Source organism: Podarcis liolepis (genome assembly GCF_965112155.1).
Source record: "Podarcis liolepis genome assembly, chromosome: 2".
In the NCBI taxonomy this organism is placed as follows: domain Eukaryota; kingdom Metazoa; phylum Chordata; class Lepidosauria; order Squamata; family Lacertidae; genus Podarcis; species Podarcis liolepis.
Genome location: NC_139555.1, coordinates 125012138 through 125032645, shown reverse-complemented (window position 1 = coordinate 125032645; position 20508 = coordinate 125012138). Strand labels below are relative to the sequence as shown.

Below are 20508 nucleotides of genomic sequence, written 5' to 3'. Positions count from 1 at the left end.
CTCCATGCATTTAAATGGTTTCTCGCCTGTGAGTCTGTTAATGTACTCTTAGTTTCCTTTAGACTGAAGCTCTTTCCTCACTTCATACATTTGCTGTATAAGGTTTCTCCCCTGTGTGAGTCCTTTGATGTTTTCTTAGCATTCCGCTGTGACAGAAGCTCCTTCCACACTCCATACATTTAAATGTTTTTTCTCCCGTGCAAGTCTGTTGATGTACTCTTAGACTTCCCTTTTGACTGAAGCTCTTTCCACACTCCATACATTTAAATGGTTTCTCCCCTGTGTGCGTTCGATGATGTAAAGTCAGACGATAACCTGAACGAAAGCTTTTTCCACATTCCAAACATTTACAAGGTCTGTCACCCGTGTGAGTTTGATGATGTCTATTAAGTGATGAACTCTGAGTGAAGCTTTTTCCACACTCCATACATTGAAATGGTTTCTCCCCTGTGTGAGTACGTAGATGTTTTCTGAAGTTTCCATTATGTGTGAAGCTCTTTCCACAGTCCATACATTTAAATGGTTTCTCCCCTGTGTGAGTTCGATGATGTAAAGTCAGATGATCACTTGAACGAAAGCTCTTTCCACATTCCATACATTTAAATGGTTTCTCCCCTGTGTGAGTCTGTTGATGGCTGCTTAGGTTTTTATTATGTGTGAAGCTCTTTCCACAGTCCATACATTTAAATGGTTTCTCCTCTGTGTGAGTCCGTAAATGCTTGCTTAGCGTTATGCTATGACAGAAGCTCTTTCCACACTCTATACATTTAAATGGTTTCTCCCCTGTGTGAGTCCGTTGATGGTTTCTTAGGTTTAGATTATGTGTGAAGCTCTTTCCACAGTCCATACATTTAAATGGTTTCGTCTCTGTGTGAGTTCGTAAATGCTTGCTTAGCGTTATGCTATGATAGAAGCTCTTCCCACACTCTATACATTTAAATGGTTTTTCTGTTTCGTGAATCCTTTGATGTACAATAAGTTGTCTACTCATACTGCATCTCCATCCACACTGCATACATTTGTAGGGTTTTTCACTCGTGAGTTAGATGAAGTAAAGTAAGAGATGAAGTTTGTCTGACGCTCTTTCCACACTCCATACCTTTAAATGCTTTCCCCACTCTGTGAGTTTATTGATGTGAGTTTATTAACTGTGCACATGGACTGAAGCACATTCCACATTCACCACATTTAAATGGTCTCTTCATATTTCCAAATGAAATTACAGATGACACACTGTCTTCTCCATAACCTGCTTGGAAATGAGAGGAGAGGAAAACCCCTGTTAGTATTTCAAGGAAGAGAACAAAGACTGTAACACACATCAAATGCAATTAGCACCTTCTCTTATTTCAACCTATTGTACATTCCTCCCTGTCTTCTTTATGTCCCAAATTTTAAACAAATGAGGTGAAACAATGCCAAATAATAGGAATGCATCATCAACCTTCCATAATACTAAATTATCATTAATAAAGTAGTTTGATCTAAGAATACAGTTGTGGGATTGCCTTTTTAAATAAGGACCTGCCTGACAGGAAAGGGAGCTGTTCTCCTTCCACAAACTGTTGAATGTTTTTTTAAATGTAAAGGTTCATCATTGTTCCACCAGTTGTGTATGTCTTTAAGGGGCCAGAGCAAAATAACGAGACCCAGGTTTATAGCTGTGAAACATAGCAGGTGCTGCTGAGTTGTATTTGATTAAGGCGTGTCAGCATTTGGGTGTAGTATATAAGGAGCAGCACCTAGCTCTCCCATTACCCTGGGGGATGGGTTGGTGGTTGTGTCATGGTTGTTTGTTGTTGTCTTTAGTGTAAATGGAGTTTTTGTTTTTGTTATTAAAACCTTGTTTAAGTTATTTTTGAGTCCTTTTTAATGTATGGTCTCCCCAGCAAGCTCTCTGCAGCGCTACCATACTGCAAATAGCCACCATCTTTTGTTATGGGCCCAGCTGCTGAGTGGATGACTGCATATTTTTGGACTCTGAGAAAGGTTTGAAAACTCCTCCTGTTAGCATAGTTCTGTGGGTCTGGAAGAGTTCCAGAATGGTTGACCGGGTTCCAGAAGCTGAGGAGGCTCTGGTCTTCCCACAGCTGACAGATGAGAACTATAGTTTATGGTCTTTTCAGGTGGAGGCGCTTTTGACCTCTAGAGAAATATGGACCTATATAACTGATGACCCTCCTGACCCTGTAACTAATGCTTGGTCAAAAGGAGATGCAAAAGCCAGGGCGATAATTAATTTGGCAGTCAGCGACCAGCAAGTTATCTATATAAGGAATAAGAAAACTGTCAAAAAATGTGGGACAGTCTTGCAGCAGTGCATATTAGAAAAGAGTCAGCGTCTGCATTGACATTTTTCAAGCAGTTGTACCAGACGAAGTTGCAGCCTGGTGGTGATTTGGCAACACACTTGAGATGTCTGGAGGCAATACGCTGTGAATTAATTCGAGGGGACATGGAGATACCTGAAATTCAGTATGTTTTTATCATTCTATGTTCCCTTAATGAGGACTTTGATGGTATAGCTAGCCAGATATATGCCGTTCCACCAGCACAATTAACTGTGGAAGGGGTAACGACAATATTATTGGGCGAGTTGGATAGAAGGGAGGCTTGTGCCATAAGCACTCCTATTTCCAGAAAGAATGAGGAACACCACATGCAAACCTGTGGTGATACAACTGCATTTAAAGTTGCCAAGCGTTGTTGGTTCTGCAATAAGCAGGGACATTTTGCAAAGGACTGCAGACCCAAAAGAAAGCAAAGCACTCCAAAGTCTGTTTCTGTTCATCAGTCACGGTCGTCAGCCCAGCAGCCGACATCGTATCGTAAAGACAGAAACGAGCCGCGAGCTTTTCATGCTCTGACAACAGATCACAAAAGAATTAAAGGTGCCAAGTGGAAATCTTTTATTGTGGACTCAGGAGCATCCCAGCACATTTGCAACAATCGAAGCTTGTTTATTTCTTTCGAAGAGGAAATTGGTAATGTACATTAAGCCAATTCACAAGTCTTGCAGTCGCTTGGCAGGGGTACTATTAAACTTGACTCTTTAAACATTACAATAGTGAACTGCATTTACTGCCCGTCAGTGGACAATTTATTGTCAGTAAGGTGCTTTGCTCGTCAATGCATAACTGTGCGTTTCTCAAAGTCAATGTGTGAGTTTTTCGATGGGAACAGACGTCTATTGTATGCCCGGGACTCTGATGGTTTATATAGACTAATTTCGCACCTACTCCCAATCGCCTATAAATTGTAGAACAGCACAGTCAAGCCAGGGGTTGAGGAACGTAAGGCCACATTCTAGGTGTGTCCATGAGGCGCACAGAGTTCTAGGACATCTGAATTTTGCTGATGTAATTAAGACGAAGAATATTGTTAATGGCCTCAACTTAAAACCATGTAAATTCTTTATGCAATGTCTATCCTATTGCAAAATTAAGATTAAGGTTGCACGCAAGGGTAGGTGCTCAGATAGGGAAGTAACTGAGCCATTTGAGCGTGTACATTGTGATTTAGTTGGGCCACTTCCACCATCATTAGGAGGTTCTAAGTACTGGCTTACTCTCATAGACCACTGTAGTAGATATTGTTAGACTTATGCAATAGCTGAGAAGTCCCAAGCATTTGAGAAGTACAAAGTTTTTTGCAGTTGGGTAAAAACGCATTTTAACAAACCTATTAAGAACCTGTTTTCTGACTGGGGTGGAGAATTTGTTTCTGAGGTTTTTGAGAATTTCCTGGAAGCACAGGGGACTGCACATGAGTTATCTTGCCCCCAAAGTCCCTGGCAAAATGGGCTTGTTGAAGTTGTGCAGCGTGACCTGCAGGCAGGGGTTAAAACTTATCTGCACGATGCTAATCTGCCCAAAGATTTTTGGGCTGAAGCGCTCCATGCCTTTTGTTATGTGAGAAATCAGTTATCATTCTGGTTTAGATGTCACCCCCTATGAGAAGTTGTTTAAAAAACACCCTAATCTGAAATACCTATGCATTTGGGGTTCAGATGTAATTATGCATTATCCCGCTAAGCAGAAATTGGGTGAACATAGTGTCCAGGGAAAATTAATGGGCTACCAGCAGGGGGCGTACAGAATTTACGTCCCAGCAACTGGTAAATTTCATGTTACCAGAAGCATGATACAAACTGTAAATTGGAATGGAGTTGCTGTTTTCCAAGATACTGATGGCATAGATAATACTGAGGAAGAAGCAGTAACAACAGCAGGGAATAATAATGATTCTGAATTAATGGGAGAAGATGAAAAGCCTGTTGAATCTGATAATTTGCTTGATGATTTAAAGTCACAGGCACCCGAGGGGAGGTTAGATTCTTTTGAGTTTTCTGACTGTGAGCTTAGCCTACAGGCATCTCTTCAGTCTGACAATGGTGGTTTACAACCTGAAACTAGTAGTTCACTTAGTCCCGTTAAGTCTGAGGAGTCTGACTCTCCTTCCGGACTGAGACGTTCAGATAGAGAGGCAGAAGCCACAACGTTTTGCAGATGAACATTTTAATACTGTGTATGCCAATAAGGCGGTTTTTGAGCCAAAAAGCTACAATGATGTTCATAATTTATCTAAGCACCAAGCTGTAAATTGGTATAAAGCTATGAACTCTGAGATAGCTTCTTTAAAAGAGCATAACACTTGGTCTCTTGTACCACAAACCCCAGATATGAGACTTATTGATTCAAAATGGGTTTATAGAGTTAAAATGAATGACAAAAATGAAGTTGTAAGGTACAAGGCAAGATTAGTTGCTAGGGGTTTTCAACAAATTCCAGGTGAAGATTATGATTTGTGTTATTCACCAAGTGTAAAATATGAGACAGTTCAGCTTTTGTTAAAAGATGCATCACAACGTGGACATTCTGTTTATCATTTAGATATAAAAACTGCATATTTGTTTGCAGATTTAAAAGAACAAATTTCTATGCGTGTTCCTGAAGGCATAGATGCCGCTGAAGGTTTGATATGCAAATTAAATAAATCCCTTTATGGTCTGCACCAAAGTGGAAGGAATTGGCACCAAACTTTAGCAAAAGAATTGCTGGATATTGGTTTTTCACAAGGGAAGGCAGACAATTGTGTGTTTATAAAGGAAAGGGCAAACTCTGTAGCAAAAATATGCGTGCATGTAGATGACGTGTTAATTTCTACAAAAACTAAACAGGAATATGAACAGGTAGTATCACAGTTACATAATTAATTTGATGTGGTGGAATTAGGCATAGCTAAAAATTACTTATCCATGCAAATTGAGAAAGGTAAAAATGGATCTTTTCTGGTTCATCAAACTGCAAAAATTGATGATCTTGTTGAAATGCTACGTTTAGAAAATGCAAATGGGAAGGAAACGCCCATGGTGTGTGGTTTCACCTTTACTGGTGAAGATGAGCCATTTCCTAACAAAACTTTGTATCGTTCTGCTATAGGCAAGCTAAATTTCATTCAAAGAATCTCAAGACCAGATATAACTTATGATTTCACTTTCTGGCAAAATTTGTGGAAAAGCCCACTATGCAATGTTTCTCTGCTCTTAAGAGAGTGATAATGTACCTTAAACATACCAAACATTATAGGTTGCAGTTTACATCCAGTATTGACAAAGGTTTTGAAATTTTCTGCGATGCATCTCATGCAGTGGAACAAAATAGTTGCAGGGGTGTGTCTGGTATGGTGTTTTGTTATAACGGTTGTCCATTTGAATGAAAGTCCCAAACACAAACCATTATTTGTCTCTCCACAGCAGAGAGTGAATTATGTGCATGCGTTCAGGCTACTTGTGATGTAGAATGGTATCTGCAAGTATTTGCAGACCTACAGATGCAAGTAACACTACCAGTAAAAGTTTACCTTGATTCCCAGAGCGGACTCGATATCCTGTGTTCAGAGACCAATACGCAGCGCACTAGAGTCTTAAGGTTACGTTTAGAGTTTGTAAAGAAACTAATTGCTGATGAAATAGTTGTATTTCAATATGTTCCAGGTGACAATCAAATTGTGGACATTTTTACAAAAGCACTTCAAAGGTTACACATGAAAGACATGTACAAAATATGCTTTGTTTTTGTTCCACAATGATGAACCGCAGGAGAAATGTTGAATGGTTTCTTTAAATGTAAAGGTTCATCATTGTTCCACCAGTTGTGTATGTCTTTAAGGGGCCAGAGCAAGGGCCAGAGCAAAATAACGAGACCCAGGTTTACAGCTGTGAAACATGGCAGGGGCTGCTGAGTTGTACTGATTAAACTATGACAGACTGATTAAACTATGGCAGACCAACACGGCTACCTATCTACTACTGATTAAACTATGTCAGCAATTGGGTGTAGTATATAAGGAGCAGCACCTAGCTCTCCCATTACCCTGGGGGATGGGTTGGTGGTTGTGTCATGGTTGTTTGTTGTTGTCTTTAGTGTAAATGGAGTTTTTGTTTTTCTTATTAAAACCTTGTTTAAGTTATTTTTGAGTCCTTTTTAATGCATGGTCTCCCCAGCAAGCTCTCTGCAGCGCTACCATACTGCAAATAGCCAACACAAACGTGCGCTCCATTTCTCAGAATCAGAGTTGCTAATGACATTTTTCACTCTCTGTCTAATATTATTCCACCCCTGCGGCACATTTTAGCCCTTTGGACCTCTGGATATTTATTAATCACCTACACAGTCCCTTGGGCCCCAGGAGGTGCATAGCAGCCATATTGGGAGACCCAGGGTTCAGGTTTTTCTAGGGACTGTAGCCTGGAACTAGTGAGAAGGCTTGGCGCTTGGAAGAAACTGAAGGTGTGCTCAGGTAGGCTAATGTCCTTGGAGCTCGACCTCCATCTGTCAGCCTTGCAGTGCAGAGGGAGAGCTGGAGATGCAGGAAAAGGCTGTTGGAGCCTGGCTGCTGGAATCCCAGATTGAAACACTCACCCCAATTTTTATTTATTAGATTTAGAAACCACCCTTCTAAGTCTGAGTGTGAGTGTGAGGGGGAGGCCAGGAGTCCTGTCTCATGCTGTGTGTAGGAGCAAGAGACATGGATGGCGAGGGAGCTGTTGCAGTGACCAGCAACACCTGTGCCATGTTTGTCCTCCTGCCTGAGAATGCGCAGAACTACACCTGCAGGAGACGCAGGAAGAGAAGGAACAGCAAGCTGAGGTCCACCTATCTGCCCTATGAGCTCCTGAGCAAGATGAGGGATTTCTTGAAAGAGAGCAGAGTGGATTGTCCTGGGACAGCAACACAGGTGGGGTTGGCCACAGCCAGGAGGAAGATCGCTGGTTGCAGGAAATGAAAACCTGGAGGAATGTGGTACAGAGAAACAGGGCTGTTAGGAACCCTGATGTGTCACTCAAGCTGCAAAATCAATTCTGGGTCAGAGGAGGAAGATGCAGACCTCAGAACGCACCAAGGTGGCTGTGGAAGGGGCAGGGTATGGAGCAATTCCTACCACTCCCCAGAGGAGGAAGAGGGATGTGATGGTGGTACGTGACTTCCTACTAAGGGGGACAGAGGCAGCACTGTGTGGAGGTAACAGGATCAGTGTTAGAAACTCATATATATAAGCTAGGTGCCAAATGTCTTGTTAAATCAAGGTAACAGCCGCCTAAAATTGAATGTCTAGGAGTCATGAGAAGAGAAGACTCCCTGGAAAAGACCCTGATGGAAGACAGGAGTGCCTGGCGTGCTCTGGTCCAGGGGGTCACGAAGAGTCGGACACAACTAAACGACTAAACAACAACAAGAGTTGCCATTTTGGGGTAGGATGGTTCTAAAGTCTTATTTTTCAAATGATGGACAGATTGTGATTGATTCTCAGTTAAACACCTGGCTAGTTCAAAGGACAACCTTGTGCTAGGTTTAAGAACTTCTGAGAACTTAAAGAAGAAATGTCCTTTGATCCAGGGACAGTACACATAGATATTGGCCTATTCTGACTTCTTTTTCTTAATGACTTCTCAATTATTACTTATTAAATTTATTAATCACACTTCATCTAAAGACCACGGAGCAATTATAATGGCGTATAATTCCCTGGGCCATAATGGGTAGGGAATGTGCCTCCTCATCCCATAGTCAGGACACAGCACTATCCTTGTAGGAATTCTCTGCCCAAGCTTCTCTCATTGTCCTTCTTTGGGGTGGGGGGCCATGGACTCCTCGTCTCGCACCCCAAGGGAGAGCCTCATCTGTGCTCCAACAGGGAAGATCTGCAACACGGGAAAAGGTGGATATTAAAGGTCCAGAGGCCTGATTGTGGTGAAGAAAGGAAAGAGAGAGGAGGTGGAAGCAGGCATGTTTCCACGGGAAGAGATTCAAAAGGTTAGTATAAAGAAGAAGCCAGCCTTCAAATCAGGGTCATTGTAGCTGGCTCCCTTTCCGACTCAGAACCTGAGAGACACGCCCTTCTGGAACATATCCAGGCCATTTTCTGGAATATAAGCCAGGCATATTTGGGGACATCACCCAGACCTTCATTTAGTGTGGGAACTTTGGATCCATATGATTGTTGGAATACAGGTGTCATAGAATCATAGAGTTGGAAGAGACCCCAAGGGCCATCGAGTCCAACCCCCTGCCAAGCAGGAAACACCATCAGAGCACTCCTGACATATGGTTGTCAAGCCTCTGCTTAAAGACCTCCAAAGAAGGAGACTACACCACACTCCTTGGCAGCAAATTCCACTGTCGAACAGCTCTTACTGTCAATCATGATCCCTGAAAAATCGTCTAAAGACCCCTTGGTATCCACGCCCACCTTGAACTCCCAAGTGACACTGAGCCCAAAGAAACCTTCTCTGCTGACGTTTCACTGAAAATACTAATTATCTGCATTTTGCTTTCTCCTTCCTCTATGATCTGGAACACCCTCCTGATGCGTTTGTCTGTCTCTGCTCTGTCCTCTTTTCTTTCACTCGTCTTTTATCAATCCCGCCTTTTCCTCCAAGGAGGCAGGTGAGGCCAAGAGGCAAGATCCCCCAGGGGAATTTAACCCCCTGCCTCCCAGGTCCTTGTCGGACACTCTTTCTTCTCAGGCTGGTCTCATTCAGGGGCTTCACACGAGGCTCCAATTGCTTTGACTAGAAGCCTCCTAAAGCAATCTTAGAATGATTGCTATTCTTCTTCTATTTATCTATACCCCGCCTTTTTATCCTGACACGGACTCCTTCAACTGCCCCTCTCCTCTCCTCTCCCAGTGGGACCAATGGTCTGGCTTGGAATAATGCAGATCAAGGGGTCTGGAGCTCCCAGCATCCGATGCAGCAGCTTCCCTGGGACAAAATGGGAGGGGGAGGGGAGGGGGTTCAGCTTGCAGAAATCCTTCTCTAGGTCAATGGAGAAGCCAAGGCAGCCCCTGCAGAACCCCCCCTGCCAGCACCCCAGGTGGAGGCATCCCAGAAAAAGGCCCCATGCCTCTTTCTTTCTCCACCCCCCTGCCATTCATCAACATGACGTCTCACCCCCAGGGACGCTTCCATTCAACCCTCAGTCCCCCAACATCCTCTGCTCCCCCCCTCTTCGCCAGAGTCTCCCCTACACCCTCTGGCCCTCCTCACCCTGCTTGGGGGTGGGGGCTTTTGGGGGCACCCCCTTGGTGGGAAAACGTGTCTGGTGGGGGGGGCTTCAAAGGAGACGGCGCAAGGGAAACACTGCAGGTGGGGGGGGTCCCACGCTTTGCAGCTGCATTGCACGGATCCGAGCCTCTCCATATGGGTCCCAGGACAAGAGATTAATGGGGGGGCTCTGTGCCCCTTTCTCTCCGACCTCATCGCCCCTCCCCGCCCTCGTCCCAAGGCAGGAGCTTTTGGGGGAGCAAGAAAGGGTCTCTCTATCCTTTCCTCCCCTCACTTCCCTCCACCGGCATCTTTACCTCTTTCTCCTCTGACCATCCACCTCCCTTCGTAGCTATTCCGATTTCCTTTCTTGCAATATAAAGCGGAGAAGGGGGGTCCGCGGTCGACTGGCGCCCCTCTTTACCTTTCTGAAACCAATCGCTTCTCCAGGGGCTCCTTCTGCCCCCCACCTCCTGCTAACTTCCGACCCACAAAGAGACCCCTTCCTGGGAGAAGTCCCTTCCTCTTTTCGCATGGGAGCCGGACGTGACGGCGCTGCCTTCGGCTTCCTCCCCTTTGGGCTCCCTTGCGAAGTTGCCCAACTCCACGCCCACCCCATTGACGGGGGAGGGGGTTTCTGGCGGAGGAGGAGCACGGCCGGATCAAGACCCTTTGGTCCCTGAAAGAGAACCCAAACAGACTCCAAACTCTGCAGACAGCATTTTCCAGCTGCTGCCTGGACCACCGAGCAGGGAGGGGAGAGATGCTGAAATTCTCCTTGCAGGATTCCCAAAACGGACATCTGGTTTCCCACTGGGACTCCGGGAGAGCAGGATTTGGGGCGAGATGGGACCCTTGGTCTGCTCCAACTATAAGGCCTTCTTATGTTCTGTGTGTTCGTGTTCACACGTGTGTGTGTGTGTGTGTGTTTGTGTGTATGCACCTTCAGGGAGATTGACTGGCTCTTCTCTGCAACGAGGATGAACCAGGTGTGCACTACCTTCATTGGGGGGGGGGGGAGAAAATCTCTTCTTTCCTCACCTGTCCAGCATTTTCCCTGTCTGCTCTCTCTCACTCCGCCCCCACATCCCGCCGACATTGTAAAGGTAAAGGGACCCCTGACCATTAGGTCCAGTCGTTGCCGACTCTGGGGTTGCGGCACTCATCTCGCTTTATTGGTCGAGGGAGCCGGCGTACAGCTTCCGGGTCATGTGGCCAGCATGACTAAGCCGCTTCTGGCGAACCAGAGCAGCGCACGGAAACGCCGCTTACCTTCCCGCTGGAGCAGTACCTATTTATCTACTTGCACTTTGTGCTTTTGAACTGCTGGGTTGGCAGGAGCAGGGACCAAGCAACGGGAGCTCACCCCGTCCCGGGGATTCGAACCACCGACCTTCTGATCGGCAAGTCCTAGGCTCTGTGGTTTAACCCACAGCGCCACCCGCGTCCCTTCGCCACCGACGTTGTACCCCCCCACCAAAAACAAAAGTTTGCTGCGCCTCAAGGCGCTTTGCACTCAGCCCGATTCCTGGGAGGTCAAGGGCGGCAGGAGGTGCGAGGGGGAGGGGCAGTCTTTCTTGTTAAGCCACACCCCCTTTCAAGTGAAGGTGCTGGGCGATGGGGAGGGTGAGCACCCAGCCTCCCTTTCCCTCTGGGAAATTGCATTAACTGGCTTTAATCCTGAAGGCAACAAGACGTATAACATGATCGTGCCCCCCCACCCAGCCAGAAGGAAACAGACCTCTCTTTTTGCAAGGGCTCCATGTTGGCAATGCTTCTACCTCTAAAAAAATAAAGGAAAATGAAACTCTAGCCTGTGCTACTTTTTTAAAAAAAATGCCTACGTACATGCAAAAGCAACCAAGTTGGATAGGAGGAAGCACATCACTTGGACCCCTTCCAGTCGGGTTTCAGGCCGCATCCTGAGACTGAAACTGCCTTGCTCTAACTGGTCCAAGATTTCCTGTGGTTTCTGGCAGATGTGTATTCAGACCCCTGGGCTCTCACTTGTGGGGTGCCTCAGGGCTCTGTACTCTCCCCCATGCTTTTTAACATGCATATAAAACTGCTGAGAGAGACCAGCAGTATGTGGAGGATACCCAGCTCTACCTCTCTTTCAAATCAGAAGCAGTGAGGGTCCTGTGTGAGTGTCTGGAGGATGGATGGCAGCTAATGGATGGAGGTTGAATCCTGACAAGACAGAAATACTGTTTTTGAGGGACAGGGGGGGCAGGTGGGTGTGGAGGGCTCACTGGTCCTGAATGGGGTAATTGTACCCCTGAAGGACCAGGTGTGCACCCTGGGAGTCATTTTGGACTCGCAGGTGTCCATGGAGGCGCAGGTCAATTCTGCGTCCAGGGCAGCTGTTTACCAGCTCAATTTGGTACGCAGGCTGAGACCCTGCCCGCCCACAGAGTGTCTTGCCAGAGTGGTGCATACTCTGTTTATCTCCCGCTTGGATGACTGCAATGCACTCTACGTGGGGCTGCCTTAGAAGGTGGCTTGGAAACTACAACTAATTCAGAATGTGGCAGCTGGACTGGTAACTGGGAGCGGCCACCAGGACCATATAACACTGGTCCTGAAAGACCTGCATTGGCTCCCGGTACGTTTCTGAGCGCAATTCAGAGTGTTGGTGCATGCCCTAATTGGCCCTGGCCCTGTATACCGGATGGAGCAAATCCACCCCCATTGATCAGCCCAGACACTGAGATCCAGCTCCGAGGGTCTTCTGCTGGTTCCCTCACTCCAAGAAGAAAGTTACAGGGAAGCAGGCAGAGGGCCTTCTTGGTGGTGGCGCCCGCCCTGTGAAACGCTCTCCCATGAGATGTATTGAGATGCCATGCAGATAAAGAACCACAGTACATAACTTTTAGAAGACTCCAGTGTCTGGGGCAACCCAATCAATGATGATGATGATGATGATGATGATTGCTTGTCATAAAAGCAGTAGCCCTGGGGTAGCCCCATGATGCTTATAAGTGAAAATGGACCAACCAGGGGATTCACTGGTACCTGCAGCATCTTTTCTTTCCAAATGTGTACCATTCTTCCAGTGGAGTTGTGTTTGGGCCACAGATGGAGAGGTAAGGGTTAACTTTCCCTTCACACTTCGACCCCTCTCTGTGCCCTATTGGTTGGAAGGAAGTTTCTTGTTTCCTGTAATAGTAGGTATGTCTTGGTTCATGGATTTGTAGGAAGTTCTCCTATGGTTTCTCTCCTCTGGGTGCTAAGTTGGGGACAATCAGGCATGAGCTTCCACTGATGTATTTTACACCCTCTCGTGTCACCTGCCACTTGCGCACACTGCCCTGTTCCAACCGTCCCACCTCATGCAAGATGCACACCTAAGAGCTGAGACTTTCTTCCTTATTCCACTAAAAGGTAAAGGGACCCCAGACCATTAGGTCCAGTCGCGGCCGACTCTGGGGTTGTGACGTTCATCTCGCTTTATTGGCCGTGGGAGCCGGCGTATAGCTTCCGGGTCATGTGGCCAGCATGACTAAGCCGCTTCTGGCAAACCACAGCAGCGCACAGAAACGCCGTTTACCTTCCCGCCGGAGCGGTACCTATTTATCTACTAGCAATTCGTTCTTTCGAAATCCTAGGTTGGCTGGAGCTGGGACCAAGCAACGGGAACTCACCCTATCGGGGGGACTGGAACCGCCAACCTTCTGATCTAAACACCCCCTTTATTCCTGCTGCCACCAGGTATGTTTTACCTGAACAATTTGCCCTTCAAAGAATCAGGAGTCATTGCAGCACAATTAATGCATAAACTATTTGTTGCTTTATTATTATTATTACTACCGTATTTTTCGCCCCATAGGGCACACCGGACCATACGGTGTGCCTAGTTTTTAGGGGGGTGGGGTGGAAATAAAGAAAAAAAAATATTCCCCCCCCCGACAGCCCCCAAAAGCAAAGAAGCCAAGACAGCTGTCTTGGCTTCCTCTTTAGCCACGCGCAACCTGTCCAGCCGGGAGAAGCTGCGCACGGCTTTGTTTTTAGCAGCGGGGCTGGGACGGGGAAAGCCCGAGCTTCCCCCAACCCCAGCCCCCAGAACAGGGAGCTATCCGCAAGCCTTCGGAGCACTCAGAAGGCTTTCGTATAGCTGCCTGAAGCCTGCATTCGCTCCATAGGACGCACACACATTTCCCCTTCATTTTTGGAGGGGGGAAAAATGCGTACTATAGAGCGAAAAATACGGTAATAGGTTTTATTTATACCCCGCCCTCCCCGGGCAGAGCCAAGTTCAGAGCGGCTAACACCAGTAAAATTGCAGTAAAAACATAATAGGGAAAAAAACCCATACCAATTTAAAATACAGGTTAAAATGCAATTTAAAATACAGCCTCATTTTTAAAAGTAGCCCACAGATCAAAACCATAAGAAGAGGCAAACACAATGGTCAGACTGAGTCCAAACCAAAGGCCAGGTGGAACAGCTCTGTCTTGCAGGCCCTGCAGAAAGATGTCAAATCCCGCAGGGCCCTGGTCTCTTGTGACAGAGCGTTGCACCAAGTCAGGGCCAGTACTGAAAAGGCCCTGGCCCTACTTGAGACCAATCTAACCACCTTGCGACTTGGGACCTCCAAAATGTTGTCATTTGTGGACCTTAAGGTCCTCCATGGGGCATACCAGGAGAGGCGGTCCCGTAGGTACGTGAGTCCTGGGCCGCAATTAAAACCATGTCATGCTGCCATTCCTATAATACTAGTTTAACCAACTCATTTCCAGGTTTGAAATGGTCATAATCCAAAATGTTCATCAACCAGGCTGTTCGTAACCTGAGGTACGATGTACAAAGCCATTTATACATTACTAACTATTGTGATATGCTACCTTGATTACTTTACTACATGAAAGTACAACTTTACATTAAAACACCAGATCATCACATACATGGGATGCATTTAAATTTGATTTCCACCTATAGGAGCCTGTTCATTAGAAGGAAGAAATGAACCCTTGAGAGAGCCAGTGTGGTATAGTGGTTAAGAGCGGTGGTTTGTAATCTGGTGAACCGGTTTCGCGTCTCCGCTCCTCCACACGCAGCTGCTGGGTGACCTTGGGCTAGTCACGCTTCTCTGAAGTCTCTCAGCCTCGCTCACCTCACACAGTGTTTGTTGTGGGGGAGGAAGGAAAAGGAGAATGTTAGCCGCTTTGAGACTCCCTAGGGTAGTGATATAGGGGGATATCAAATCCAAACTCCTCCTCCTCTTGTTGAGGAAAATTCTTTCTACACTCCATACATCTAAATGGTTCCTTCCATATAAGTCCGTAAACATTTTGTAAGTACTCCATTAAACAGAAGCAGTTTCTGCACTCCTGGAATTTAAATGTTTCTTCCTTTGTGAGTCCATTGATGTTTTGTAAGGTGTGCACTCTGACTGAAGTTCTTTCCACACTCCATGCATTTAAATGGTTTCTCACCTGTGAGTCTGTTAATGTACTCTTAGTTTCCTTTAGACTGAAGCTCTTTCCACACTTCATACATTTGCTGTATAAGGTTTTTCCCCTGTGTGAGTCCTTTGATGGTTTCTTAGCATTCCGCTGTGACAGAAGCTCCTTCCACACTCCATACATTTAAATGTTTTTTCTCCCGTGCAAGTCTGTTGATGTACTCTTAGACTTCCCTTTTGAATGAAGCTCTTTCCACACTCCATACATTTAAATGGTTTCTCCCCTGTGTGCGTTCGATGATGTAAAGTCAGACGATAACCTGAACGAAAGCCTTTTCCACATTCCAAACATTTACAAGGTCTCTCACCTGTGTGAGTTTGATGATGTCTATTAAGTGATGAACTCTGACTGAAACTTTTTCCACACTCCATACATTGAAATGGTTTCTCCCCTGTGTGACTCCGTAGATGTTTTCTAAGGTTTCCATTATGTGTGAAGCTCTTTCCGCAGTCCATACATTTAAATGGTTTCTCCCCTGTGTGAGTTCTATGATGTAAAGTCAGATGATCACTTGAACGAAAGCTCTTTCCACATTCCATACATTCATATGGTTTCTTCCCTGTGTGAGTCTGTAGATGTTGTCTAAGGCTTCGATTATGTGTGAAGCTCTTTCCGCAGTCCATACATTGAAATGGGTTCTCCCCTGTGTGAATCCGTAGATGTTGTCTAAGGTTTCCATTATGTGTGAAGCTCTTTCCGCAGACCATACATTTAAATGGGCTCTCCCCTGTGTGAGTCTGTAGATGTTTGCTAAGGCGTACATTATGTGTGAAGCTCTTTCCACATTCAATACATTTAAATGGTTTCTTCTTTGTATGAGCCTGTAGATGTTGTCTAAGGTTTCCATTATGTGTGAAGCTCTTTCCACATTTGATACATTTAAATGGTTCCTCCCCTGTATGAGTCTGTAGATGTTTGCTAAGGTTTCCATTATGGGTGAAGCTCTTTCCGCAGTCCATACATTTAAATGGTTTCTCCCCTGTGTGGGTCCGCTGATGGTTGCTAAGGGTTCCATTATGTGTGAATCTCTTTCCGCAGTCCATACATTTAAATGGTTTCTCCCCTGTGTGGGTCCGTTGATGGTTGCTAAGGTTTAAATTATGTGTGAAGCTCTTTCCACACTGCATACATTTGTAGGGTTTTTCACCCATGTGAGTTTGATGATGTCTATTAAGTGATAAACGCTTACGGAAGCTTTTTCCACACTCCATACATTTAAATGGTTTCTCCCCTGTGTGAGTCCATTGATGCTGTCTAAGGGTTCCATTACGTGTGAAGCTCTTTCCACAGTCCATACATTTAAATGGTTTCTCCCCTGTGTGAGTTTGATGATGTAAATTCAGATGGCCACCTGAACGAAAGCTCTTTCCACATTCCATACATTTAAATGGTTTCTCCCCTGTGTGAGTCTGTAGATGGCTGTTTAGGTTTCTATTATGTGTGAAGCTCTTTCCGCAGTCCATACATTTAAATGGTTTCTCCCCTGTGTGAGTCCGTAGATGCTTGCTTAGCATTATGCTATGACAGAAGCTCTTTCCACACTCTATACATTTAAATGGTTTCTCCCCTGTGTGAGTCCGTTGATGGTTGCTTAGCGTTATGCTATGACAGAAGCTCTTTCCACACTCTATACATTTAAATGGTTTTTCTGTTGCGTGAATCCTTTGATGTACAATAAGTTGTCTACTCATACTGCATCTCCATCCACACTGCATACATTTGTAGGGTTTCTCACTCATGTGAGTTAGACAATGTAAAGTAAGAGATGAAGTTTGTCTGAAGCTCTTTCCACACTCCATACCTTTAAATGGTTTCCCCACTCTGTGAGTTTATTAACTGTGCACATTGACTGAAGCACATTCCACATTCACCACATTTAAATGGTCTCTTCGTATTTCCAAATGAATTTACAGATGACACACTGTCTTCTCCATAACCTGCTTGGAAATGAGAGGAGAGGAAAACCCCTGTTAGTATTTCAAGGAAGAGAACCAAGACTGTAACACACATCAAATGCAATTAGCACCTTCTCTTATTTCAACCTATTGTACATTCCTCCCTGTCTTCTTTATGTTCCAAATTTTAAGCAAATGAGGTGAAACAATGCCAAATGATAGGAACGCATCATCAACCTTCCATAATACTAAATCATCATTAATAAAGTAGTTTCATCTAAGAATACAGTTGTGGGGTTGCCTTTTTAAATAAGGACCTGCCTCACAGGAAAGGGAGTTGTTCTTCCACGAACGTGCCCTCCATTTCTCAGAATCAGAGTTGCTAATGACATTTTTCATTCTCTGTCTAATATTATTCCACCCCTGGGGCACATTTTAGCCCTTTGGACCTCTGGATATTTATAAATCACCCCCACAGTCCCTTGGGCCCCAGGAGGTGCATAGCAACTGTCAGTGTTTGTAAAAAGCAAAAAAGGAGGAAAGGGTTCTGACCTCCCTTTGTCTCTTCAGCCTGGTCCTCGGACCCTTGTCGGCACAAGAGAGTCCACGAGAATATCCTTGCAGAGTTTTATTCTTAAAAGTCTTTGTTCAAAAGCAACCGAACAACTATACACACTAGCACTAACCAACCCAAACACCAGCAACCAAACTAACATTTCTCACTCTATATATACAACTTGGTGCAAGCCGCTGAGTCATGCTGACCCAGCTTTATTCGCATTAAAGAAACAGCGGCCATTTATCCGTGACACCCCTTCTGTTTCTTAAATGCGAAAAACCCCAACAGAAACAATACATACATACAATACATACATACACTATATACATAAACCCAGTTTTGTCATCAATTCATTATGACATGTTGCTGGCAAAGGCTTGGTAAACAAATCAGCAATATTATCTTGTGACTGACAATACTCCAGTTTGATTACCCCATTCTGTACACAACCTCTCACATTCGCATGACGGATAGCAATGTGTTTTGATGCGGATTTCATTATTTCCGAGCCCGCTAATGCAATGCACGATTGGCTATCTTCATACTCTTGGATAGGCAAATCTACTTTACAATCTAGATCTTTTAGTATCTGTATAAACCATATGATTTCATTGCATGCTAGCGACAGGCTCCCATATTCTGCCCCACAGGATGAGGTTGCAACAAATCCTTGTTTTTTTGACCTCCATTCAATTATGGAATTGGCAAACATAACCATTCCACTTGTAGATTTTCTAGTAGCTACACAGCTTCCCCAGTTCACATCAAAAAATACTTCTAGTTTTTCATCTTGTGTACTAGATATCTTTAAACATACATTTAATGTCCCCTTTAGGTATCTGATAAGCCTTTTCAAAGCACACCAATCGGCAGCTAATCAGCCACAAAGAAACACACACACAAGAAAACCCTTTTTGCTCCTTCTTCAGCTGCTGCCCTGCAAGGGGGTCTTGAAGAGTCGGACACAACTAAACGACTAAACAACAACAACAGTTGCCATTTTGGGGTAGGATGGCTCTAAAGTCTTATTTTTCAAATGATGGACAGATTGTGATTGATTCTCAGTTAAACATCTGGCTAGTTCAAAGGACAACCTTGTGCTAGGTTCAAGAACTTCTGAGAACTTAAAGAAGAAATGTCCTTTGATCCAGGGACAGTACACATAGATATTGGCCTATTCTGACTTCTTTTTCTTAATGGTGACACAGACCATTCATAATGAAAGATGATTCTTCACAACAAGTGTGAGAGAGCAGTGAAGACAAGAGACGTCAGTTCACTATCACATTGTTCACTGCTGCTGTTCATTGGATCAGTGATTTTGTTTAAATGAGCTACACATACTGTAGGGTCTCATTGCATACTGAAAGGACATACCCCTCAATTTTTCCTGCTCAGTGTTTTTCTTTCTTTGGTTTTGGGCAAGGAGATGAGCTCAGACTCATCATACCAGAGTCTCTCGTTTGTCAAATAAGTAAAGCATAAGTGTTATTGATGCTCAAAATAAAAAAAAATCCTTCCAGTAGCACCTTAAAGACCAACTAAGTTAGTTCTTGGTATGAGCTTTCGTGTGCATGCACACTTCTTCAGATACACATGCTTTCGTGCATGCACACGAAAGCTCATACCAAGAACTAACTTAGTTGATCTTTAAGGTGCTACTGGAAGGAATTTTTTTATTTTGACTATGGCAGACCAACACGGCTACCTATCTGTAAGTGTTATTGATGTTATTATGTTACTGTAAAAATCTTCAAAAAAGTTCATCTTGTGAAGAAGCAAAGACAACACAAACCTGGGAGTCTCTGTAGATTTTGCGTAGTTATTTTAAGGTGGGGGCAGAGAGAATTTAGCGTGCTGCAAGGGAAGTGGGGGGACCGGAATCCTCTCCTGAAGACCCCCCCTCGCTCGACTTGAAGGAGACCCTACTCCTCTCTCCTGCGCTTAGAAACCCCATTTGCCCCCTCTCACCCCTAGCCCTGCGCGCCGAATCTTTTCCTAGCGCCCCAATCTCTCCATCCGGAGGGGCCTCGCAAGACCAGCAGGGAGGCGGGGAAAGAGGTGGGACAGGACGGGTCTCCATCCAGAATTCTTTCGGTTCCCTCAACCCTTCCGTGGACTCCCTCACTCCGTCTCTACCACCAAAAGGGACCCACCCGGGGCACCCCGGACAGGCCGCAAGTCCCGAGGGATTTCTGCAAGGGCGAAACCCGAATAAAGCCCTGTATATCAGCCAGCCCTGCTTGGGGGTGGGGGCGCTGCGGTCACCCGCCTCCTCCCCTCTTGATGGGCATTGCATTTCAATTCCCGCAAGGGCGCCCAAACGGGTGGGGAGCAGTTGAGCGTCTTTTGGCCGTCCCGGACCAAGTAACGCAGTGCAATGCAAACCCTGCAGCTGTTGAGTCCCCACTTTGCAGCCGGATTGCATGGATCCGGGCCCCCTCGATGGGTTCGAGGAAAGGAGCGTTTTTGGAGAGAGCGTCTCTCATCACCCCCCCCCCGCAACCGCCAATTACCTCTTCCCTAACACGCCGCATCTTTACCTCTTTGTTCTCTCCTGGCCATCCGCCTCCCCTGCTCCGATTTCGTTTCCTGTAATATAATGGGGAGGTGGGAGTTGTCTACCGACGCCCCTCTTCCTCTTTCCAAAATCTTCCGCTTCTCCAGCGGCTGCTTTTGCCCCCTTGCCTGGGAACATCTGCAGGGGGGGGGGCTCGCAATTTCAGTCGCAGAGCAGCCCCCGCCTGTGTAAGGAGGGGAACCGGAGGTGACGTCACGAGAAGTGTGACAATTTTGCCATTTCCTTAGCTGAACACATTCACGCGCACACACGCGCGCGCGCCAAGGGCGCAGATGCACCCTGCAGGCGGATCCACAAGAAGGCGGTTTTCTCCTTACTGGGACCAGAGGCGAGACACGCACCCCGATTCTGTAAATTCCCCAAGTCAGGCTTTTACCTTATGCACCTTCACCTGGAAACAAATTTCATGGCTTCCGTCTGAGAAAATGCACATCAAACTACAAAGCTAGGACACACGACCA

General features: G+C 45.6%; 1 protein-coding gene across 3 annotated transcripts in view; it reads right to left on the bottom strand.

Annotated features, from left to right (window-relative positions):
- The window catches only part of LOC310701454 (uncharacterized protein), a 53714-nt gene extending 33567 nt beyond the window's left edge, over window positions 1-20147 (bottom strand). The window contains exons 1-2 of one of the 3 annotated variants that reach the window (XM_083492350.1): window positions 20010-20147; window positions 15377-16949 (exon numbers count right to left, since the gene is read on the bottom strand). In XM_083492350.1, coding sequence (XP_083348476.1) covers window positions 15377-16811 — 1435 coding nt within the window. In that variant the 5' untranslated portion in view covers window positions 16812-16949; window positions 20010-20147. Of the gene's footprint in view, window positions 1-13314; window positions 16953-20009 lie in introns of those variants that run through there. The other 2 variants (XM_083492348.1, XM_083492349.1) reach the window with 2 other exon arrangements.
- Between the last annotated feature and the right edge of the window lie 361 nt (window positions 20148-20508).